Genomic DNA, 25,102 nt, shown 5'->3' with positions numbered 1-25,102 from the left:
TCCTCTTTCATTTTAATACAATACTAAGGTCACATTAACATGAATTGTAATTTTATTTATTCAAAAAATTGATTTGTACAATGATTTTGAAAAGTCTTATGTATGTTTGTTTATTACACTTTATACATAGTATTACACTGTACACATAATATTGAAACCTTGGTTTTGTTTTATTTACAAATAAAATATTTCATAGTTAAAAACAACAAACTACATACCAGTACATATTTATATATTTTTCTGAAGAAATCTTTACTTGTTTTTAGCTACATAAAAAAGATAAAACTAGACTGGCTTTTGAAATAACTTGTCTGTGTTTATCATTGTCTTTATTTTATCGCTGCTTTTGTCTTTCCAAGACAAGTTTAAATATAGGAGAACTGTTGCTTATAAACTTTGAAATATTTGCGAAGGACTGCAATTGAGATTTTAAACACCAATTTGATTCATAGCAAGGTTTGAATAGCATTTAATTAATGACATAATTGCAATGAGGACAAAGAATTGTGTTCCACCCTTTCTTATGTAACTCAATATTTTTGGAATCTTCCAGACCAAAAAACTACCGACTGCTCAGGTTGGATTCAAACCCCAAAACCTTGTATTCAAGAGCAAATAATCCAACTAGATCACCAGGCCAAGATCAACAGGCCAATTTGAAGACAGTAAGAGCAAACAGGTATGAAATGCTTTGTTATTTGGTGAATCTCCTTTTAATATAGTCCTCCTTTTAGGACTATTTTCAATTTGTAGTTTTGTGCGTTTTAAGGGATTCATTTTTTAAGGCACTCTCTCTGTTCTTCTTGGTTTTTTGTTCTAGTAGTTTATTTAGTAACCAAAAGCTGAAATCAAATAAATTTGCAGACAAATTTGCAGGAAAGACATTTAAAGACAAAGTTGCATCCGTGGTCCCCTTACAATGTCCCAGGTTGTATCATAACCCTGGCTATATAATTATGACAGTACATAGTTTAATAGATTTCTGGTTGCACCTCCCCCCCCCCACCCCCACCCAACAAATATTTTGACAAAATTGGAAAAATTTCAAAATAGGTCTTGGTTTAGCTCAGTTGGTAGTACATTGTGTGTAAACCCGGAAGTCCAAGGTACCAATCCCGCTCTGCAAAATCTTTGTTCACCCAAAATGTAAACTTTCACTGCAAGGCTCCACTTTTTCCTGCAAGGCTCCCTTGCAATATTTTCGACCTAAATCCATGTCAAAGCTGGGTCCAATTCATGTCCATCACTGTGCTAAGCAAATATAATTCAGCTGCTGACATCACCATCTATTGCTTCATGTACCCAAAGTCGACCAAGAAGATCACCTGTTAACGAACATCTCAACGATCATCGACAACTGCGAAAGTTTTGACTTGACATCCTCTGGGAGTTTGTCTTTTGGACCGAACCGTCTGACTCCGCCAGAGGCGTCGATGAACTTGACCGCTGTGACGGATGCTTTGACCACGATCTGCGTGCCGTCATTGTACTGGACCCACACCTCACCGGAGACCATTTGCGAGGCCCAGCCTACGTTGGGGACGAAGGTGCTCTTTAGGATTCCATCTTTGCTTGGATGACTGCTGTGTCGTTCGCGTTGGGTGGACACTGAAAAAAAAAGGATAACAGAAGGAACTTTACACAACATGGAGGAAAAGGTTTCACGAAAAACTTCGAGCCAGATTTAAAACAAGTACCGTTGAAAGATATGACGTAGAATATACTGATTCACAAATATCCCTTGAACTTGTTTGGTTTTAGTGTAATTTCATGAAAGAACACGGTTTGCTATTTTGAAAAAAAAAAAAAAAAAAAAGTTGATGCCACAAAATGGCAGACTGTATGATCTGGTTGTATTTTAAGAGGCATCCAAACAGCATTTTTTTTTTTAGATTTGAAGGCAATTAAGAAGAAAGAATATCATGCCTTGTATAAAGAACCCACAACTTGAATGAGAAGGTAGAATAACTGCGCTTTTGTGTAAGAGTTTCATTCTTGTCAGTTTGCAGGCTGTGCAAATTTTGCCTCAATCCTCAAGATGAATCACATCACTCTTATCCTTAGCATGTGGAAACACTGGTTGAACTATGAAAGCAAACTTCAAATTCCCAAATCCACAGTTTTGTTTTCACTCACCGTGATTCTTTGCTTCAATTGTAGACTCTATTCGTGTCTCGCTCTTCATGCTGTACACCGTCCCATCATATGAGCACACTGATGCAGACACAGGGGGTGCAGCACTGGGTGACGGTACGTTGGCCAGAGGGGTGGGGGTTTTGGAGCTCTGGACAGTCTTATTGGGTGAGGTTAGTGTTGTATCTGCAGAGGTTGGTTTTCTGTGGATACAAAAGCATAGATGTTTTAAAGCTTGAACGGAAGGCTAACATCAATTAAATTGATTTAAAGGCATTGTATAATGAGGTGGCGAAACAGAAATTATTTGGTATGCAGTATTACCATTTTGTACAAGTGCAATGCATAAATATCATAAAGCAAAAAGTAAAATATCTTTAAGCTTTAAACGTTCATGACATTGTAGGCCTTGATAAATTTTGTTTAAATATGTTTTTTTTAAACCTGACAAAAAAAAGGCGGACTTGTACAAAAGGTTTGTGGTGTCACTGACAAACAAATATTATTGAATGTTAAAAAAATTCTCTTAATCTTATTGAAAACAAAAAGTTATGTTTTCAATAAAATTTCTGAAATCCAGGCACGCAATTACACAGACAAGGCCATGACATCTAATGCCATTGTCTTTGTGCCTCTTCAAAAGTTTCCCATAAACTTTCCCATAGATTTTGAATGAGAACTGCCTTGCGCTCTGAAAGTTGAAACTTCAGGCCTGAAAACCTCAAAGCAACAAAGTTTCAAATAATACTCTTGGTGTTTCAAAGTTGACTGACCTGCATATGATGATGGGGAAATACGGCCCATGACCCTTGAGCGATTCCATACCAGCTATCGCTGACTCCAGTTCCATACACTGTTTATGTACATCCTGCGTCTGTGCGACCATAGCCTGGAGGTCAGCGGGGATAGCCTGGCAACCACTGGATACATCATAGGAGGAGCTTTTCCCATTGGTCTCAGTCACTTGGAGGGTTGGACCGGAGAGGCGGAGCATGGTACCTGTGAGTGGTGATTATAATTCCATCATTGAATTACTAACTGTGCGCAAATCTAGAAACTTAAGCCATCTATTTTGCAAAAAGCTATATCACACATACAAATTCTCTGTGCTAAAAAGTTGCATCTTGGCATGTACTTATTTTGTGTGGTGTACATCCAGAATATTTTAAGCAGAATAGGATGTATTATGGATTTGAGGCATTGCATGGTGACGACGTATCAATGTATAATTGGTTTGCAGTCACACCATGTCTCCCAATGATGACTAGAGGCTCTAGAGCAAGCTTGTCAAAATGTTGCGACCAATTAAGAACTCACTCCGTGGTAGTGAAGTTAATAACGAGAAGTCCCAGGCTCAATCCACTAAGCAAAAGGCTATAGTCCCAGCTGAATTCCTACCTTACGCCCAGGTAGTAGTTATAAATGCAGGACATTTCATTTCAGAACTAAGCAGTCTCGTTAACTCTGAAAATCAACTGCAAAAGTGTTTCATCTCCTACAATAGCAATAACATTACTACTCCCCCAGGTTTAAATTGTAAAAATTTTCATTTGGTATATTTGGTCTGCGGTAACAACATGTGTGTATTTACTTGCTGGGTATGTTCCTTTAAGAACTTGAGTTGCTTTACATTCTACTGCCGCGGAGTAGATTTTTTGAATTCACAAGACTTCTCTACTGGCATGACAACTTGAAACCTACCTTCATAGAAACACGCCTCAAAGTCTGCCTCGGGGAAGTTCTCCATCAACATGCACTTTGCCTGTTTGGTGTAGAGAGTCACCTTTGGCGTCTTGGAGCGGACTAGCTGCACAAACTTAGCAGCATACTGGTACTTCTTCCAGTACTTACCGGGGAGGTTGTGGTAGGTGTAGACGGTGATGCGACCCTGGGGAGGGGATGGTGGAGTGTCCATGACTGGGAAACCTTTACCCCTGTTGGGGTGATAGGTCGTGACCTGATGATTGGTAATAGGAAAACCAGAATTTAATCAACTTGCTCTGTTATTATCCAAAGAACAGTCTGACACCTGCTGTAAGTAAGAATTCTCTGCAAATTTTATTTTTTGAAACAAACATTAAATTTACAAGTAATAGTTTCATATCAATTAAGCATTACATGAATTGTTACCTTTGCAAATAAATAATTGGTTCTACAACTTTGGGTTTGTGCAAGAATTGCAATTATCATCCTTACCTGCATTCCATCCTCTGAGATCCTAAAAACCTCAACCACTCTATCACTGCCGTCTTTGATCTTAAGAAACTCCAAACATACCTCGCCATTCTCAAGGATGCTCACCTGAAGGAAAGATACAACAGGGAAACAATATTGTAAAAGATAATACAACCCAAACATTTTTTTAGTAAATAAATTTCTTGCGAGATGATCATCCAATATGTTTACTGATTTTTAATCTGTGCCGTACAATAAATTAAAGTTCAACAGGCAGCGACTGTAAAAGAATGTGTACAAAATTAAAACCCGTCATCAAATGTGTTCAACTAGCTAAACCTCCTGCCAACAGTAAAAATGTAATTAATTAACCGTTGTTTACAATTTATGAATGAGGGACTTTTGGGATGCCAGGTGACAGCTCTGGTGTGACCTCGAGACAGTACACTTACCAGGTCAATCCAATGTTTTAGGTACGTGCTCAGAACCACGTAATCAATGAACATTTAGCTGATAAGTCTTCCACAGCCAATTTCACGAAATGCTAGGATTAATCCTATCTCATGTTAAGACAAGTAACTCGTCCTAATGGGTTCAATGCGTCATACGTCTTTGGATACGGAACTTAACTCTTCCGAAGTCCTAAGACTAATCCTAACTTAGGAAGAGTTTTGTGAAACCGACGGCTGCCACTTAGTATTTCAAAGTCTCCCATTGTACCCACAAAAATTGAAAGATATTTGGCTCGAGTGCCATCGCAGATTCAAATTTGGAAAACAAAGTTTTTCTAAATCGTTACCACTATTCTACCTGTAACAAGTAAGCAATAGACCGATCCATTAAGCCCCGCCCCATTACATATTGACCAATCACAACCCATTGCGCAACCAAAAGTCTGACAAATTAAGGTCCGACAAGCGCGTGCGTATGCTTTGCGCGCTTGGTAGAGTTGTGCAGAATGGCATTGGAGAGGCCCACGTGTTCTTGCTCCTACGTGCGCCGTGGGCAAGGCCTAATGGATCGGTCTATAGACCTACAGCCAAATGTCTTTCACATGACATACTCTGACTGTGTGCCAAACTCAATGCTTGATCATCAAAAGCACAATCCTATCACCTACCTGCTGTACGTGAGTCAATGAAAAGAACAATTTCCAGATTCTCCAGTATTGAAACGTTTGAAGCAATTCTTCACAAGTTCAAGAAGTGCTTCCTGATTTGCTTTGACCAACTTACCATCGCATTCCTAGTTTTTTGCCTGATCGGCCTCAGCCTGCTGGCGTTCAGCGGTGCGGTCAGCTCTACCAGGCTCTTTCCTCTGTTGTCAGCACTCCCCCTGCTCTCATGCTTCTGGGTGTGCCTCTCTTTCTCATCTACGTAACTCCTGTCCCTCCTACCTGGCCCCAGCCTTTCATCCAATGGTCTGCTCTTTTGTAAGTTGGTGTTTTCAACATCATCTTTCCTTCTGTGTTTTGTGTGACGGTGCGGCAGGGCTGTGCCACTGTCACGTAACAACCGGCCTGATGTGTCGGTGACCGACCTGTAAGTTTGATGACTCTTTCCAGGGGCGGTTGAATCGTGATGTGCTTCTACCGCCGCCCTTCTATCATTAATGCTCTGATCAGTATTTCTCTGATCGAGTTCCTGCTGTTGATAAGTCCCGCTCCCTATCCTCCAATCCCTTGAGTTTGTCACTTCTTGCAATTCGTTCCCCGTCGGCCTCTCAGAGTAGTGATTACCTTCGTACCCGTCTTCAAGACGCTTTGATTCCGCCATGGTCTTCATAAACAGCTGCTCCTGTGAGGCAGAGTGTTCTTTAGATCGCATACCGCTCTGTGTCGAGCCACCGAGGGGGAAATCACTCCTCCTTTCAGGCACCCTGTCCGACTGATTGCTGGTTGTACTCTTCCAGCCGTCCCCCTGTGAGTCTGATTCCAACCGCCGGTGGTTGTCATTCACATTGTGTTCTTGGTATCCCTGACTGAAACCATCCGAGTTCAAGGCCTCATTAGACTGATGATGCCTCCTGTCTGTGGGTTCATAGGGTCTGTTTCTGTTGTTGTGTCTTGAAGGATGCAGGCCGGCTAAGAAACTGTTGGATTTGTCGCTATCTGTCGTGGAGCGATGGACAGGACGATTGTGGTAGTGGTTAGAGCTGCCATCACGCAGGGACCTGCAATTGTCTGGCTGGTCTATCACTACGTCTTTGCCACTGGAACCTGCATAATACAAAACAATAAAGTCAGGTATAACCGATTCTCCTATTCAATTCCCTAGTTTTGCAATACAATTTTGAGAACAGTTGTGTTAAATTTTGTTTAGAAAAGAGGTTTTTCAGTTCCTCCAGGATGATGAAGGAAACCGAGACTTAAAATGTCGACTGAAAAACTAAACGACTCTACCTCATTGGTACCAAAAGTAAACTCCTATTTACACCTAATGGGTGAAACACAGCTAAAACTCTGTGCTAAGTTTCTGTCAAACCAATTGCAAACAAATGCATTTTTTTTCTCTAATCTTAACTTGTTCTTAACTGTAGTAAATTTAAATACATTGGTTTATTTTTTCTCTAAGTACAGTTTTATTCACCCTAAACCCTCCAAAATCATTCTATATCCTCTTTGCCGAAATGAATGACTGAGGGCATAGGCCCAATTAACAATTGCTTATCACTAGGCCGGGTAAAAAAGGTGAGAAAAGGCCCAAGCCGGACTAAGGGCTATTAAAGCATAAATTCCTGAGATGATAGAAGCTACATTTCTTACCAATGTTGTCAAGCCATGAGCCTTGCCCTGAGGATGTTGAAGAGACCAGTGACCCACTCTGCTTATCATTCAGCGAATCTTTCCTGGGACTGGATTGAGGAGAATCAATCATCAGTAAATAACAATAATAATAATTCACAAGGTGTTGATAAAGTACACTTTGTCTTCTCAGGACCGTAAGGGTCACTAGTGCAATTTGTTTGGGTCTCAAAAAATTTGCTTATGCGAATTTTGGAGCTTCTGATAATTTGTATTTGTTGATCAAGAGATCGTTTTAGAGTTTATTTTAGAGATCATTTACCTTGCTTTCTGTTGGATTGGCTTGTAGTTTTTTCCTTCAGTTTGTAGTAAGTAAAAATAGAAAGATTTTGCCAGAACTTCGGGCCTGATGCTTGGTTCTTGTAAGAGCAAAATTGGTTGATACTGGAACTTCAAGCAATGGCCAGGAGCATGAAAACAACTGCCACTGTGGTTTATCAAACCTGCCCAACCAAGGTGACTTTCTTCCATGCCCCTGTATCCCTTTTCACACTGTATCTCTATCTCTGTGGAATACAGCCTCGGGGAAGCCCAGGGACTTGTTTACACCATGTTACCCGGGCACACTTTCACACTGCGTCCATATGCCACACGGTTCCGGTTGCAAGTCTCATGAATACCACATGTTTTTACCGCTTACCCCTACTCCGGAGCAGGGGTTGTCAAGGGACACAAATTTCAAAATATTTTACCTTGCTTTCTGTTTGACCGGAGGTGATGGTGGGTGCCGGTCATACTGGTTCCCCGTCCATCGTGCTTCGACTTCGCGGTCTTGCCCCCTCCCAACAAAGCCGTACGAATGGCTCTTAACTCCGCCCACCTTCTCTTCTTGAGAAACCAGCGGGGTTAGATTGGAGAGAGGAAGTGCTTTGATTGGTCGACTGCGGGACGACACACGGCTTGGGAAGTTTGTTGCCGTGGAGAGGGTTCCCATGGTTGCATGACCACTGTCAATCGATGATTCAACACGCCTCTAAAGAACAACCAAAATAAGAGAAATAATTAATTGCATGAATAGCAAATGTTGCAAAAACAAATGGGTTCTGAGTGGCCTCCTAACCGAACATATTGATAAAAAAAATGTCTTTAATACTGAATTAAACTTTGCCCAGTTAGATTCCCTTATAAACGTTTCTTTTTTTTAAACAGATATTGGAAACAAAAAGAAGCATCAAGAAAATTCCTCTCTAGTGCATTCTACTTCACAGATTGTATCCTAAACTTGGATGCGATCTCTGACAGTTCGAGGTTCAAACTGGAACCCAAACAAGAAAACTGACAACATAGGGCGATCACAAACATTAGGGCTTGAAAGCTCAGTTGCCGAAGCTAGTACAGTTTTCTTTGTTCACCCCAGAATTGAAAACAAAAAGTACTTCCGGAGTAACAGAATGCTGGCTAAACAGTTAACATTTTATCCATAGATGTGGATTAACAAATCAGATTTAGGCAGCATGTTGCAATGAGAATAGTCACCCACCTGTTTTGAGTTTTGTTGATCCCGATATTTTAGCTGGTTATTTGACAATGGACTCATCAACATAAACGAATGGTCCAGCACACCTGCAAAGAAGAAAAAATATATCCAAAAGTGTTACCAAGAAATAGGGAAAACTGCAGAGACCTAGGTACCTTTAACACTCAGGACCTACAGCTTAATGTCTCATCCGTAGAACAATGCAATTACGTGTAGGGTTGTGTCTGCGTTAACCGCTGTGGTTTGGCTGTCATGCCAGCATGCATTGAAGTATAGCATACCCATAGCATCCGCCACAGCCGTAGCCACAGCTGACAACTTGGCCATAGCATTAGCGTTTCATGCAAGAACACAAGTGCCATGACTGGGACTAACGACTGAGTCTTGTGCATAAGACCACTAGACAACGATACTCGTTGATGTACCGACCTGAAAGACTCAGCCTGTCATCTGGGTTCTTCCTTAGCAGGTTGTTGATCAGGTCTTTGGCTTCTGCGGATATGTGCCTGCAAAATAAAAATAAAAAAATTAGACACAAATATATTACAAAACGTGTGTATAACATGGTTGCAAAATGCAAACAAGTTTACCTTTTGCTTCAGTTTGTAGTAAGTAAAAAAAGAAAAAGATTAGTCAAAAAGGGGGACTTGCCACAACTTCAGGCCTGATCCTTGTCTCTTGTAAGGGCAATTTAGTTTTTCCATCGCGAAGGGCAGCTAATTGAGAAAAATTCAAAATTGTACTAAAACATTTCAAGAGGTACAAAGGCAATGACCAAGAGCATGAAATCAATTGTCACTGTTATGTATCAAACATGCCCACATGGAAACTTCCGCCCTCTTTCTTATGAACGAGAAGGGAGGTTTTCGCCCCTCTTACAAAAGTTCAAATCAAGAAACACCCTGTGGCAGTGATGCACAATTTTTGATGTGATTACAGATAGATGACACTGTTGACTTACTCTGGCATGGTGTAGTCTGCCAGAACAACCTTGTTGAGTGTGCTCTTCACGGCCTCCGTCTAGCACAGAAAAATCACAATGTCAAAAGAGGTTTCAAAGAATGGAAAATTTTTATTCATTGATGTAAAATGTCATGACGCAAAAGTCTCCCAATAAGGTGCTTAAAGCCATTGGACCCTTTCGGTACAGAAAGGGAAAAAAAAGTTCACAGATTTACAAATAACTTACAGGGTTTACAGAAGGAAGTGGTGAAAGACTTCTATTGAAATATTATTCCATGAAATGCTTTACTTTTTGAGAAAACAGTAAAACAATATCAATTCTCGATATCGAGAATTACGGATTTATTTTAAACACATGTCATGACACGGCGAAACGTCGGATACACGGGTGGGTTTTCCGGTTATTTTCTCCCGACTCCAACAACCAATTGAGCCAAAATGTTCACAGGTTTGTTATTTTATATATAAATTGTGATACACAAAGTGTGGGCCTTGGACAATACTGTTTACCGAAAGGGTCCAATGGATTTAAGGCATTAATTTTGTTGACTGGTTTTGAATTTTTTTGAACTATGACACTGACTTATGTTTCACCTTATAAGGGGTTGACAAGGTGGTGCAGCACACTCAGCAGCCACTGCCAGAAACACAGGGGCAAACAACCCTTCTCTTAGCGATAAATGTAACAGGAATCCTTTGCAGGCATAATCTAACACAAGAGACCTACTGCTTTTTATCACATCCAAATGACAAAGCGATTATAGTTCAGTATCTTCTTTAAGAACACAAGTGTCAAGACCTTGACTCAAACTTACATCAAAGGGCGGACGACCAGTCAAAAACGTAAAGAGCATACATCCGAGCGACCAGACGTCAGACTTGAGGCCATGAGCGCTTCGAGTCGCTATCTCACTGCAGGAAAAAATTTTTTTTACAAACTGGTATCATATATTGGCTACATTTAATATTCACATTATTTTTTCACTGAAGTTATATTTCAAAAGACACGTATTCTTTCAATCAAACATTAAATCTTAAAAAATCTTGTGCTCTTTCTGCAAAGTGTAGAGGTTGGTTCAAACTCATCGCCAACATCAATGCCATATAGAACCTTAATATCAAATAATTAACCTAAACCGTGTTTGAGACTTGCAGGATCAAAAACAATTGTTTTACTCATATCTCCAAAACTGTTGCATTTCAAGCAAAAGTATTTCAGAGGAAGTTTCACACCATGCCCATCTGTATACTTTGTAAGCTGCAAGTGCAAATCTGTGAGCTCAACTACATTTTCAGTCTTACCAAATTTTTATCGCATATTTATTCATGATGTGTCAGCCATCAAGCTGTTTTCATCGAATTTGTTTTTAAATAAGCCAATTCAATCACTCGATCAAAACCCTTCAAATTAAGAAAACTGAATACAGATACTCTTCCAAAAGCTGTTACACTGCTTGGAAGCGTTAAAACACTTAGGTGGAATTAAATTTTTGCCTTGCATTACCGGGAGAGAAGTTTGTCGAGCAGGACAAAATAAGGAATGCTTACGGTGAAATGTAGTTAGGCGTGCCACACATGGTGTAGTGTTTCTCATTGGGCATGTTGAGCTTAGCAGCAAGACCAAAATCAGCAATTTTCTGCAGAAGAAAGAAAAAAAACAACCGAAACAGTTTTTGGTTGGGGTCATCAAAATGCACTCCAGGAGAGATTTGTGATGAAACATGTGGACACAGGTGTAAATCTCTGATCTTATCATTCTTTGTTGAAAGTGCACCACATACAACTATCTCAGCACACAGTACACTTGTAAAGATCCCTTTAAATGACGGAAACAGGAGTTATGGATGACTGTCTGGTGGCCGGCAGATAATGACAACGACCCACAGAGGTGAAACTTGAGTAAATAAAGAGAGATTTACAGAGAATACTCACACAGTGCATGTCTTTGGTGAGGAGTATATTGCCCAGCGTCAGGTCTCTGTGGAGAATCCCATGAGAGTGAAGATAAAGCATTCCTGTTACAATCTCCTTCAGACAGTGACGAGCTGTGGAGAAACAAATGACACTGTTATACCTCGGTAATAAACTGTGAAGTTTCATTGGTCGAGAACCAATCATGTGACGCGCACCAAATACACATGTTACATGGCTCGACTGGACGGGTAACATGAAAAGTGATGTACACCGATGTACATCACCTTGATCGTTCCCAGCGTTGGTCGATTTCCAGCGCTCTGTACAAAACAACCGCGGAATCGAGGGAATTGCTTCTTGTTCGTCTGCTTATTAAACAATGAATAGTCCGTCGTAATAATGTTTAAGATGACAACAGAACTTCAAGAAGAGGAATAACAATTAAACAAAGGTATAACAAAACAACTGTTGCACGCTGTGACTGGGGTCCGTGGGTTTTGCACACCCTCGAGGGTAAATGGCACCCTCGGCTTTGCCTCGGGTGCCATTTTCCCCCTCGGGTGTACAAAACGCCATGGACCCCGTCACAGTGTGCAACAATTGTATAATAGTACAGTGGTCCACAAGGTTGGTGGTTTGAGTCCTACCAAGCTAACAACTTATTTCACAATGGCTTTATAATCGTGTAGTTACTGAATCACAGTTTATTGACCTGTCCGAAACCTCATAATCAAAGACATAAAACCAATGTGTGTAGGAGAGAGTTTTACTGTTGCCAGGCTTGGTGTTCCTTGAGGGGGTTCTCGGAGTTCCCTTGCAAGAAAGATCATCGAAACATTCAGTTAAACAAAAACACTCATCCTGAAATACTACTCAATCAAAACTAGTGTGCTTTTGGTTCTAAACATGGCACTGGAGGCAGATAATGCAAATGCTCTCAAACAAGTTTATACACACGCTATTTAAGGCGTAACCTGAGAAAAATATGTTCATAAAGCAGAAAAGACAACATTCTTAATTTTTTAACGGTTACGGGCCCTCTGTCTTTTCTGGTGACAGGGCTTTGATGGTTCAATCAGGGCCCAATCTCATGGAGCTGCTCAAGTACAAAATCTTGCTTAAGCGAAAAAATCCTTGCTTTGTAAAATCAGATTACCGGCCAAGACTCCACTCAATTGATATACTAAGTAAACAGCTAAATACCAATCACAAGCAATGTATATGGCATGAAATTTTTGCCAGTAACATGTGTAAAACAAGCGAGCTGTTTCGTGCTTAAGCAAATTTTTTGCTTAAGCAGCTCTATGAAATTGGCCCCTGGACTAACCTTCCTCTTCTGTCAGGACCTTATTGTGGCTCTTGAGGTATCTGTACATCTCTCCATTGTGACACATCTCCAGCACCAAATACACATAGTTGTTGTCTTCAAAGTAGCTGTATAGCTGGAAAAAAAAAGAGATCGGACACAAAACTTAATCCGTATGCCAACCGATGCCTAGCGTTTCAGTTGAAATCTCTTCAGAAAAATGGTTGTAAAATGAAAAATAAAAATGTATTAAAAATGGGACAGAGCACTCTTCGGGATGCTATTGTGACATTTTTTTCTTTCTTTGCGGGGGGGGGGGGGGGGGGGGGGGCATCATTTGGAGGGAGGAAAAAGATCATTAAGGAACAATCATCAGAGGCCCTTTTTTAAACCCTGAATTGGGGCCTGATAGAAGTCATGAAAGGAAAGTGGGCGTCTTCTAGATATATTTTTTGAAAAGGGACCATGATCAGAAAGTTCCTTTCTAATTACACTGGTGACCAAGTTCAAAATACCACTTTTTTAGCAAAACATCCAACACATTGGTTGTTCTTACCTCTAAGATAGATGGATGCTTAAGCTGACATTGTATCTCCACCTCGTTCCTGACTCGACCAACCATTCCAGCTGCTTGCATCATCTTCTTATCAATCTACTCCAAAAGAGTAAAAGGCTTGTTTCAGTTGACAATTATTCAGTTGACAAATATTAGCAGGATACCAGAAACAGATGGTACACAAGATATTTTGGCTCATGAAATCGTTGGTAAGCAAAATTTGTGTTTGCTTTCAATTTCATGAATCCGCTTTTCTTGCGGTATTCTGCTTACTGTCAACATTCTCAGCTTACATGATTAAGTGCAACAGTTCTGCATTAGCCTTGTAAGCAAAGAATGTTTGGTGGTACACACATACACTTGGCAAAACGTTTTTGCTAACCTGCGAAAAATATACTGAGTATGCTAAGCGCAACACTTCTGCTTTGATAAGCCTGTTTTTTGTGTGCATATAAATAAGCAAGATATGCTAGCTTGCGCATGGGGAGAACCCTGGCAGTGCTGCGATCAATCACTTTTTGTGAAATTTAAAGTTTAAACCTTTTAAATTGTATAACATACCATTTTGATGGCAACCTCTTGCCCAGTGTTGATTGCTCTAGCCCTGTAGACACATGCAAAGCCACCTTTGCCAAGTAGGTCCAACACCTGGTAGTCCTGTGTGAAATAAAAACAAATTCAAGAATGCTTGTAAACAGAATGTTGTGTAATCATTTCTTTTTTTTTACAGAACTGAGAAGTAAACTAAACAAGCTTTAAAATCTTACTTAGAAAGTGCAGGTTGGACAGAGCCAGAAGCCAATTTCGTTGCGCTGCCTTAATAACAGTTTGAAGTACATTTTCATAGTATTAACTGTAGCTAAAATAATAACTTAAGCGCAAGTTTTCTTAACAGTGCGCAAGAAAATTAGAAAAACAGCTTGTTGTGCAATTACGTTGCATATTGCCATTGGATTTGCATCACCATTCATTTTCATACAATGAAAGCACCAGAAGGTTAACATGCCTTTCGTTAGTTGCCCTCCTCCCGACCGCCGTGAGGAGGAGGGTTCGCAACTAGCCTTTCGTGCAGACAGTTTGGCAGGGTTCTGAACTTCTGAACAAAAAAGCAACACCACACATCACCAGTGTCAGTCACTCATGTCAGTTGACATGTTAGCACCAGGATGTGAATGATAAATTAGGTACCAACAATTAACAATTACTAACCAAGCCTAGACTAGTGACTTAGTTGTACAACAACAACACATCATCATCATTCATCATAAAATAATGAGCTCATAAAAAATAAAAAAGCCACATTAAAGGCAGTATGAATGAGTAACTTAGTATGGGCACTTTATCTATTCTATGATTGGCCGGAAAACAGCGTTTCAAAAGATTTTACCATTCTGGTTGCCAACAAGGTAGACGGAAAAGGAGACCCAGTAGAGACCCAGTAGAGGACGTACGTCATGGACTTTGGTCGTGTGAATAAAACATTGTATGCATAATTCATGTTTGATGTCGGGTCAGATGTCAAATCAAAATCGAGGCAAAGTGTGCGACTATCTCTACTTTGCCTCGATTTCGATTTGACATCTGACCCGACATCAAACATGAATTATGCATACAATGTTTTATTCACACGACCAAAGTCTATGACGTACGTCCTCTACTGGGTCTCCTTTTCCGTCTACCACAATGGGAATGCCAGACATCTTTAAAATTTCAATCATTCATATTTAGGCCACTGCCTTCAGAATTAAATATAGTCTACCATCTACACACAGTTCGATTCTGATCTGAGACTGAGTTCAGTAAACTTCAAAATATTTCATTAAAATTAGGCCTAATTTTGTAATTTAAATTAATTAATATTTTTTTATATTTAAATTCAGATTCCTACAGTACATACACAAGTTGAGCTTACCTCAATGCTTTCACCCATTCCTCCATGGTTACTGTTGTTGTTTGTCCACGATGCCATCGTATTCGACGATTGTACTCGTCGTAGTCGGTCTGAACTTTGAAGTCACACGTAACACAGTCTTTACCTCTCACTGCATTCAGTATGCATTGTTTACAATGCAATTGAATTTTGAAACCGAGTGAAAAGATGTTCCGTTCGATTTCGAACGTCGTCAAAACCGTGTCGAAAATAAAGACAACTGGCGATATGAGAAACGCTTCTTACCTCTCTACCTGATCTATGATATACTTAAGTCCAAATGAGATATTACTTGCTCAAAAAGGGACAGATTTCATGCCATTCAAGACGGTTTAATTTGTGTCCAATGATTCCGTCCGGAACTTCTTTCAATTCGAACTTACGCGCGACGCGACGATGGCGTCTCTTCCCCCATCAGATGATCAGAGGGTACCGATAGAGGGCGCTGTTCACTTTTATCCAGCGCACAGGGCCAGCTCAGCCGGCTTTAAAGTATCCGAGAAGCAGTGTGACTACACCTGCAAATTTGTTGGTCAAAAAATGTGTTGGGTAAATGCATTACTAATTTGTTGGTCACAAATAATGGACGTTGGTTAAACAAAACCGTTGCCCAACACGCTTGGGCAAAGGTGACCAAATTATTGGTTAACTGGTTGGTCCAATGTATATATTATTGTAGTTGGGCAAGATTTGCCCGAAAGTTGGTCAAAATTACCACAGTAACCAATGGTGTTGTGCACAAAGCTTTCTGGTTGTTGGGCAAAGTTACCGGTGCGCAATATTGTAACAAAACTGTAATGATTTAGTATTAGTGTACATGTACATGTACAACGTTCGTACTGTATGTAGTAGTGGTAGGCCTACACACACACACACACACACACACAAGCAACATCATGGCGGCCGGCTGTCAAAAATACTCTTCGAGATTGGGGAATGGAGTGCTTCTCTGAAACGTTATAGGTTAGATGCAAAAACAACCAATATTTAAAGGTTTACCCATAGAATACACTGATTAATGTGTAGGGACACAGTTTAGTTTTCAGAAGTAAAGCAGGACGGAGCTCACCGTGAATAGTTTGATGTTTACTCCCGTGTTGGGGAAATGGCTGAACAGTCCGTTGTCGTTAACGATCGAAAGGCAAGGGCTAGATTAAATCGGTTGTGTTCCGGACTTTTTGATCGGGCTCAGTTATCTCGACAAAATTATATAGACCCAATATAATTCCAATTATAATTCGGAAAAAGAGAAAAAAAAGGGGCAATGAACACTGTTGATTGTTGACTCTTACAAGGTTACTTCTGACATGATATTTTTTTTTACCTTTAAATTGTGAGCTGTATAATTTGGGCCTTTAGGATTTGAGGAATAATCCATTACAAGCCATAATGCAGTATTAAGTCAAGAAATAAAATAATTTTTGCAACGCAGTATATAGTCAGAATTAGATTCTTTCAAAATGCATTTATTATCACACCAAGGGCATTTTACCGCACAACAGTTACCGACTTGATTTCAAGACTACATACAACCCGTTAAAAGGTATTGTTATTATTATTGTTATTATTGTAACACGGGGAAAACAAGGACAAGTCATGCGGCTCGGGGCCAAACAAGTAAACTCAATAACTTTTACTCGGTAGCAGGCTGCCCTGAGCAAGGTATAAATTAACTCAAACCTCCATGTTCAACACAAAGGGCAGGAAATTGGAACAAACGATAATCCCCGTAGGAGTGATAAGTGCGTCTCGTTAACGGCTACCAGGAATTGTATGGATGACTTTTTTATTTATTTTTTATAAAAGGATGAACACAATTAGTTTTAAGGGTTTCGATAGATCAAATTTAATTTTCCTTTCAAAGATTGCTTGTCAAATATTTGTGGCGATGATATTATTTAACCTTAGTTTATTTTGCTATAGTTGTTAGTCAGTCCGAGCATTTGACGCTTTCGGTGACCTAGAATTTTGTCATCTACATAACAGCCATTTCATGTAAACATTGGGTCGACCACTGGCATAGCACATTATGATAATGCTGGCCGCCTGCACTGCAAAACAAGTTGGTCAAATCATTTTACCCAACAGTTGTCCAGCTTCCAGCAGATTCAACAAAGCAGAAGTGAAGAGGAATGACTGACTGAAAACATCTGCACATATCAGATGAATCCAGTGTGGATTGAGTACCGCAAATTAGATGCCCTTTCCGAACTGAAGTTTTTGTTGCATCATATTTTACGTTAAAAAAAGGGCCCTCATCTTCCTCTTTTTGGAAAAATCCGGACGATCAACGTTTTTTTTTTTTTTGGCCTAACCAACAATTGAATAAAGGAGTAACCAACAAATAATCGATCATTGCTACTTTTGTTGGGTAGCAACCTTTGCCCGACACGATTGTCCAACGTTGGTTCAAATATCAACTGACTACATTATTGGGCAACATCTTAACCAACATAATGGTAAACAAACTTGCCCAACTATTGGTCACAAGTTATTACCCAACTGTTGGGTAAAATGATTTGACCAACTTTTTTGTTAAACTGTTTGCCCAACTATTGGATAAACGTGATTGCCCAACCATTGTTGGTTAAGTTATGCCCAATTATGTAGTCAGTTGATATTTGAACCAACGTTGGGCTAAAAAGTTTGGAAATTTTTGACCAACGGGATTTGCAGTGTATCCAACTTTTCTCCTGCACCATGAGTTTGGGAGTAATAGTTATACGATGTAAAAGAAATCAAAGGAACAATAGAGCTTCCAGTAGTGATGCTTAAAGCGACCTTCCAAACAAATATTAAATAAAACAATGTGGGCAAATAATTTGAAATAAAAGAGCAGCACTACAAGGACATATCCCCACCAGGCGGGCATTTGCACACAGACCATAGAGCTAAACAGACACAGGCTTTGACGTTCAAGTTATAAAAATAAAATCTTGTATTTCAAGAGAGCTAAAAATGAAGCCTTTTCTTGCAGCTGTTAGTTGCTGAGTGGCTGCGAATGGGCCATACAAATCTCAAAAGTCCATAATTATTGCATGCAGGGGACTGATAGTTCAGACTTTTTGAATCAGAGCTGTATGAACAAAAATGTTGAGTTTTCCCCTAATTAAGTAAGTCAGGCTCTTCCGGGTCAAGTCTTTTCTAGCACTTGATAGGGATCCCAAAATCTCATTAGAATGTATAACTCTTGGGGTAGATTTGCCACTCCTCTTTACCGGGATCCCAACAGTTTCAGTTTTTCTTCTTCAACAGTGACTCTTGCTAAACCATCACCCCTTGACCGTTTGCGAAAGACCACGTCGATCATAGCTAGTTATTTGGTACGGGGATACCTAAATGGACCGTTCCGGCTTTCCACACTAAGCTCCGCCCACCGCACACACACGTGAGCAAGAAACGTGTACGAACACTCCCAATATGACATTCTGCACGATTCCGCCGCGCGTGCCAAATATACGCGCACGCTTAACCGAGTTTGTCCGACCACAATCATTGCTGTGATTGGTCAAATGGGTGAACGCGCACAGTTTGATTGATAGGCCGGATCGGTCCATTCCATTCCATAGAGTTATATATAAGTTCTTATATATAACTCTATGGTCCATTCACTGATACTCGGACTCAAAAACTCCAGAAAAGGCAACTAAATTTGCTGGACATAGATAAAAGTATAAACTTTATGGTGTTAGTTTTTGCTGTCGCGACCACGTGGAAACAGGAGGAACAACGAGAGGTATTGACTACTGATCGATATCATGGAGGTAGATGTCGGATATGGTGCGCTGATCAAAGTAACACAGATGAAAAAAACCCACAAAAAACCAACAAGCAATTCAAACAAATAAATCTGACCAACCGAATTTCATTTTGAAAAAAGTTTATCATACCCATTAATCTCGTGGCGCAATGGTAGCGCGTCTGACTCCAGATCAGAAGGTTGCGTGTTCGAATCACGTCGGGATCATTGCTTTTTGGGGTTTTCCCGTATAAAAAGAAGGCGATATAACAAACACTGGTATAGCACACTCTGTGTCAGAAGGTGGTGTTCCAACTGGTAGAGTGTTAGGATTTAATTTCCTTTGGATTATAAAATAAATAATAAAAATCATAAGAAAAAGAACGAAAGTGTCAATACAAAATAAATTATAAAGAAGGATGTGAAGCCCATTTACATTGGAAAATTTGTCACGGTTTTATCGTCCTGTGTTACTTACCAATTAATATGTAAACGAAAGCATCTAGAGGCCTACAAATCTGAAGTTTTTCTCATACTATTGTTGTAATTAAACTTTTCATTACTTTTTTATTTATTATTTTCGACCTTACAAAAACAAAGGACGGAGGGCCCTACTGCAGTTTAGGCCAATTAAAATTTAACTCTGTATTGAGACAACAATACGGTGTCGCAAAGCTGAAGTTCAAATCTTCAACTGCCCGATCTCCTGAGTCCACGCTCTACAAACGTGACCCACAAAAAGAAAAATTCTTCCAATAACACCATATTTTGAAAATCAATATCATTTCAAAGGCACTTGTTTTTGAAACAAATTTTCCTCTAAAACCAAGACCCAGTTCATCAAAGCTGGATATCCCAGATAGCACAGACAAACATGACAAGAGCTGGATTTGGACCAACGATCTCCGGATTAACATATAGGTTAATCCAGAGGTCGTTGGTTCTAATCCCGCTCAAAAACTTGAGCCGCGATCGGGACCGTATAGTAAAAGTCGCCAAGCATCGCTGAATTTTCATATAATATTATTTACTTTCAAAACCGAGGCCGAAAGAGAGGATATTGCTATTCAAAACAAAAAAGGTCACCGGTGAAGATTAACTCGATCTTATAAAATGCATGGCCTCAGCCTTTCAGGGGGAAAAAACAGCAATTTTTGAAGTTCAGTTATTGAACTCGCAAGTTAATCCTAACTCCATGCTTTAGGGTGTGGTTTGCAATTTAAAAGTTTAGGCCCTAGTATTAGTATGAATGTGAATAATATTATGTCGTATCTATATCTGTCTGTTGCATTGTCATCCCTCTGGTTAAAAATTAATTGTGGCAATTACGGATGTTTGTATGCTCACAGGTAGGACCGCACGTAGGCAAATGGAGCTATTCAGAAGGCATAATAACTACACCGAGTCACCGAGTGTGCGCGCAAGTTTTGCCGGCCGGCGAAAACGACCTCACGTCCTCAGATTGCCCTGCCTCTATAAACATTCCAATCCTATCACAGTAAATGCTAACCAGCGTTGCATGAAATGTGGCCAATGTCGTACTAGAGAAAAAATATAGAGCCGATTTCCCCACCCCAATTCAGCAGCTTAGCGATCACGTGACTAAATACAACGGTATCCGATTATCTCCACTGGCGTTGTTATACCTTTTTTGTGGTTACCAGCGAAATTGACTCATATAAACTGTGCACTGCATTTTGTACACTGGATGCAAATAAAGGAAGTTGACATGTACAGGGGGTAGCATGTGTTTTGTGTGCAAATCATAACGGCAACCGCAGTTCCGCATAGGACTAGTAGTGTGACTGTGAGTACATTTTGTGACACCGAAAGGACCGTTTTCCATCAAAGTTTTATCATCGTAAGTACACTATTTTAAACTTCACATATGAACTAATTTGAATACGAATGAATTTTGTATCGAGTAATTCTACATCGGTTTAAATCGAGTGGGAAATGGCTTGTAAATCGGAATTCCAAAAAGTTGTATGATTTATTTTAAAATTTGAAGATCGGATGGACCGACTGCATACATGAACTCTCTCCGTGACCAAATTGCATTCTTCCGTGATCTTTCATCGGCGTTGGGTAGTCCTCTACACCCACACCCACGTTAGGACAAACAAATATTGGTCAAGGTCCCGTATCCGACTACCACTTTTTTTCACTCAAGAAAAATGTATCTTATTCTTAGTTCTTACCAATATAACTAATTAATGAGTCAATTGAATTGAGCGAGATATTGATTTTTGTGTTGCTGTTTTGCGTAACAACAGCAGTCCAGTCAGAGCAGTACTCGGTACAGTCAAAGAACAATTGAATGACAGTGAAAAAGCGGCAGTTGAGTTGGGATCATGGGTTTGATACAGAAAATGTACAAATCCATTTCTTATTTCCATTTCAAATTATTTATATCACAAACATTATTTTGATTGATAAAAAAACACGAGGGAGATGAACAGAACAAAGTGCAGCCGGACTGTAGTGTTCCAACTAGTGTTTTTTTACTTAGCACTTATTTACTAAGCAGCTAATTAATAAATAAGCAGTAACTCCCCCCCCCCCTTCACCTACACCTAGTCTTCACCTCAACTTTTACATCCAGAAGTAGATTTTGCCAAGAACCAGCGTAGATGTAGATGTATATATATATTTTTTCCGTCAGCGTGATATTGATAAATGATGAAAAAAATAGTTACTTCACAATTTCAAATCTGAACAGGAATACTGCTTTGGGCGTTACGATCCATAAGTCTAGTAATGCACTAATTTAATATGTAGCTGCAATAAACATAATCCCTGACCTGAGGCTTACATTATTGCAACTATGCTGGTGAGTTGGAAGCCATTTAAAACATGTAATTATTAATGTATTTTTTAAAACTAATCATGCACAACAAAAATTTATGGAATCATCCAAAACGTCTGTATAATAAATAATAATAAACCTTTTTTAAAGCACCTAATGCAAAAGCCTAAGCGCATAAAGAGAGCAATAAAATATACAATGAGTGAAAGATACAATTACTGAAAGATACAATTACTGATTAGCAGATATAAGCAGCTTCAAACAATAATGAGTTTTTAACAGAGGCTTAAAACAGTGTAAAGAACTGCATTTTATAGTATGTTATATTTTTTGTCTGTTGTCATGTGTCTGAGCGGTCAAGGGCACCAGACTGAAGCTCTGGTGTTTATGACCAGTATTGGTTCAAATCCTGGTCAAAAATAGTGAGCGCATTGGGTTGGCAATAGTGAGAAACCGCTGTAGAACTGCTTAAATTAATATTATTATTAATTATCACTTACATTTAGCACCCTACAACAGGTGGCTGACAAGCCTAATGGCTAAGAAGAAGCCAATTGTAATTATGGGCTGATCGCTCGCGACCTTTTGTCTTGGTGCTCAAATGTTGCAGTACATGTGGCTACTGGCTAGTGATAGGCGTACATAGTAATTAATTACCATGGGAAGTTGTAATGTAAGAGCAGAAAACCCTTGTATAAAAAAACAAAAAGCTACACAACATAATGTCAGTTGCTACTCGGTAATTAGCAATCAGTGCACAACTACAACGAGGCTAATTTTGTTGCTGGATGCAAAAATACTAGACGAAATGGTTCCCTGGTTGGTACTATAAAAAAACCCAATCAATTGATACATTCTACTTGGCATTTAGTGTGCACAAAATATGTTCAGTCGGAAGTATTTCATTTAATATGAAAAAATGCTTTAAAGACACTGCACACTATTGGTAATTGACAAATATTAGTCTTCTCACTTTTTGGTGTATCTCAACATGCATCTAATAACAAACCTGTGAAAATTTGAGCTCAATTGGTCGTCGAAGTTGCAAGATAATAATTAAAAACAAAAATACCCTTGTCACATGAAGTTGTGTGCTTTCAGATGCTTGATATCGTGGCTTCACATTCTAAATCTGAGGTCTTGAAATCAAATTCGTGGAAAATTACTTCTTTCTCGAAAACTACATCACTTCAGAGGGAGCCGTTTCTCACAGTGTTTTGTACTATCAACCTCTCCCTATTACACGTTACCAAGTAAGGTTTTATGCTGATAATTATTGTTTTGAGTAATTACCAATAGTGTCCACTGCTTTTAAAGAAATGTTTTTTGGATGAGTCAAGGTAAATGTCCGAGTTCATGGTGAACTTGCTATGATTCATATCAATTAGATTATTTTTTAAAGATTGTCAGTTTATGAAGGTTACATGCAAATACTCCAATACAGTCAGCAGTGCAATCAATCAATACAAATACTGAGCAAACAAGTTTTTGTATTGAGTCAATACAAACTATTGACCCTGTTCACCTGGGCCCAATTTCATAGATTCGCTTATTATAATCAGATAATCGCGGTGTACAGAAACAGGTAAATTTGCGCTTCTGTCTTGCGTCTTTCACAGGGTTGCAAGGAATTTCTGCTTGTGCACGTGTGCGTAGGCATTCTTCACACAACTAGCGCAGAAATTTGGTGCTTGCCCTATTTGCCCTAAACACGAAGAATGGTGATTGCTTTCGAAGAACTCGCTGGGTAAGCAGAACCGTAAAAATGCTATAAAAAAAGTATAAAAACTTGCTAAGCACAAAAAAACCTTGCTTAATTTAAAACTGATCTACAGCCAAATTTCCATAAAGTTTACATTGGTGGTGTTGGCTGGAGTCCCACTAATTCTTTGCTAAGCAAAGATATCTACGAAGCAGTGTTTCCTGCTTTTCAGCTCTATGAAATGTGGACGTGATGTCATTTCATGTTGAATCTTAGTTAAAACTTGCAGACTACAGCTGTGTTTTAAACTCTGGGAGAAGTACCGCAACAAACTTTGGTTCTGAGAAGAGCTGCTTTGGTCTTGATGATTGTTCCAAACAGTATACTCTGTTGGTCTTCAGGAGATGAGTATCTGTTCCGAACGCAGCGAGACCACGCTGGTTTTTCTCAGAGCCAACACTTCTTCTAAGAGAGTTTTATGGAGCATGTTGTACATTTGATGTAGTTGTACAGCAAGTTTACTATAATTCAGTATGAAGGGGGTCTACATACAGCACAGTACATAAAGTATAGGAGAGGGTACCCTGTTTAATCTTAAATCAAATATTAATACAAATATTTGATGCAAGTGAGCGACTGGTACATGTTACATTTGTGTAGCAGTATTAATCAAATCTGGACCATTCCATTTCACAAGTACGGTTTATAATATGAAATGCACAGTTACATGTAGCAGGCCTGATACTTCACGGAGGCAATGGAGGCAATTGCCTCCGTTGCCCCTTGTCATTGCCTTGGTGCATGCCCTTGAAATGCTCCAGTAGAAATTTACAATTTCCTCATAGGGTGCCCTTTTCCAGAGAAAAATTGCCTTGGTGCCCTTGCCCTTTCAAAAACAAAGCATACAGCCCTGATGTAGTCTACATATTTTAGCCTACACTCTTTATAAAATGCTTTTTCATTGATGCATTTAAGTGGGTTGCCTGTAAAATCCTTGAAGTGCAAATGTGCCAGTGAGACGAAGACTGGGGCAACCCCATTGAAAAATTTCGACTCGTTGTTTTTCTCACACTTGGGGGAGGTATATTTACCGTTGCACAGCATCAATTTAAGGGTGTTTACTATTACATCATGTACAATGAGCAAACTTGGGAGGGTAACTTTAAATGTAATTCCTCAAAAAATTAATGACCCGTAAATACTTTACTCAAGAAGCACTGCAGCTTGCTGTTAATAGGCCCTGATGTACAATGTATAACAATGTTGAAAAACAACTCCCTTCAAAGGAATGTGGTTTTACAAACCTCCCTTCAAAGTAATGTGGTTTTACAGTAAAGAGGGATTCAACAACATTTTCTTAAAATTTACGAATTACTCTTCTTACATGGACATAACCGCTCCAGATTTTTGGCGATACGGAAAAAAATGCTACCACTTTGTGAAATGTAATTTTCACACACGTTTGTTAATTGTTGTATTTAATCTACATTGATTCCCTTAATAAAAACAACCAAACAGTTCCAAAAACCCAAGGTGTGCTTTGCCTTTAACGTTTGATTGTCTGTCCCTGAAGTGACATTCCTCTTTCAGTGCCA

General features: G+C 39.4%; 2 protein-coding genes and 1 non-coding gene across 9 annotated transcripts in view; 2 read left to right on the top strand and 1 right to left on the bottom strand.

Moving 5' to 3' along the window:
- Positions 1-57: 57 nt before the first annotated feature.
- LOC139936048 (serine/threonine-protein kinase PLK4-like) lies at positions 58-16,345 on the bottom strand. Of its 6 annotated transcripts, none has more exons than XM_071930761.1 (19): positions 16,327-16,345; positions 15,240-15,369; positions 13,889-13,984; positions 13,328-13,423; positions 12,793-12,907; positions 11,484-11,596; positions 11,100-11,188; positions 10,367-10,463; positions 9,550-9,608; positions 9,018-9,094; positions 8,592-8,674; positions 7,804-8,084; positions 7,073-7,161; positions 5,544-6,526; positions 4,330-4,434; positions 3,835-4,090; positions 2,907-3,132; positions 2,137-2,336; positions 58-1,608 (listed from the first exon to the last, which is right to left on the bottom strand). In XM_071930761.1, the coding sequence occupies exons 2-19, from the start codon at positions 15,294-15,296 to the stop codon at positions 1,322-1,324; spliced, it is 3,309 nt and encodes a 1,102-aa protein (XP_071786862.1). In that variant the 5' UTR covers positions 15,297-15,369; positions 16,327-16,345; the 3' UTR covers positions 58-1,321. The 6 variants fall into 6 exon arrangements, with proteins under 6 accessions (XP_071786862.1, XP_071786865.1, XP_071786861.1 ...); XM_071930764.1 differs by having other exon boundaries at positions 15,240-15,328; XM_071930760.1 differs by lacking the exon at positions 16,327-16,345 and adding an exon at positions 15,641-15,659.
- The window catches only part of LOC139936051 (alpha-N-acetyl-neuraminyl-2,3-beta-galactosyl-1,3-N-acetyl-galactosaminide alpha-2,6-sialyltransferase-like), a 29,422-nt gene continuing 20,163 nt past the window's right edge, over positions 15,844-25,102 (top strand). The window contains exon 1 of one of the 2 annotated variants that reach the window (XM_071930766.1): positions 15,844-16,220. The gene's annotated coding sequence lies outside the window, so the exon portion shown is untranslated. Of the gene's footprint in view, positions 16,221-20,687; positions 20,858-25,102 lie in introns of those variants that run through there. The other variant, XM_071930765.1, reaches the window with a different exon arrangement.
- On the top strand, positions 19,153-19,224 carry Trnaw-cca (transfer RNA tryptophan (anticodon CCA)). Its single transcript has one exon. It is a non-coding gene; the product is annotated as a tRNA-Trp (tRNA).

The sequence above is a fragment of the Asterias amurensis genome, chromosome 4 (genome assembly GCF_032118995.1).
Source record: "Asterias amurensis chromosome 4, ASM3211899v1".
Lineage (NCBI taxonomy): Eukaryota > Metazoa > Echinodermata > Asteroidea > Forcipulatida > Asteriidae > Asterias > Asterias amurensis.
This window is presented reverse-complemented; position numbering and strand designations above follow the sequence as displayed.

Bases quoted from the DNA above. Each gene is read 5' to 3' on its own strand.
- LOC139936048 (XM_071930761.1), bottom strand. From the start codon at position 15,296: ATGGCATCGTGGACAAACAACAACAGTAACCATGGAGGAATGGGTGAA. The intron at 13,424-13,888 runs GTATGTTATACA...CTTTTGGAGTAG, and splicing joins AAGAGGTTGCCATCAAAATG to ATTGATAAGAAGATGATGCA. The intron at 6,527-7,072 runs GTAAGAAATGTA...TGTATTATGCAG, and splicing joins CTCATGGCTTGACAACATTG to GTTCCAGTGGCAAAGACGTA.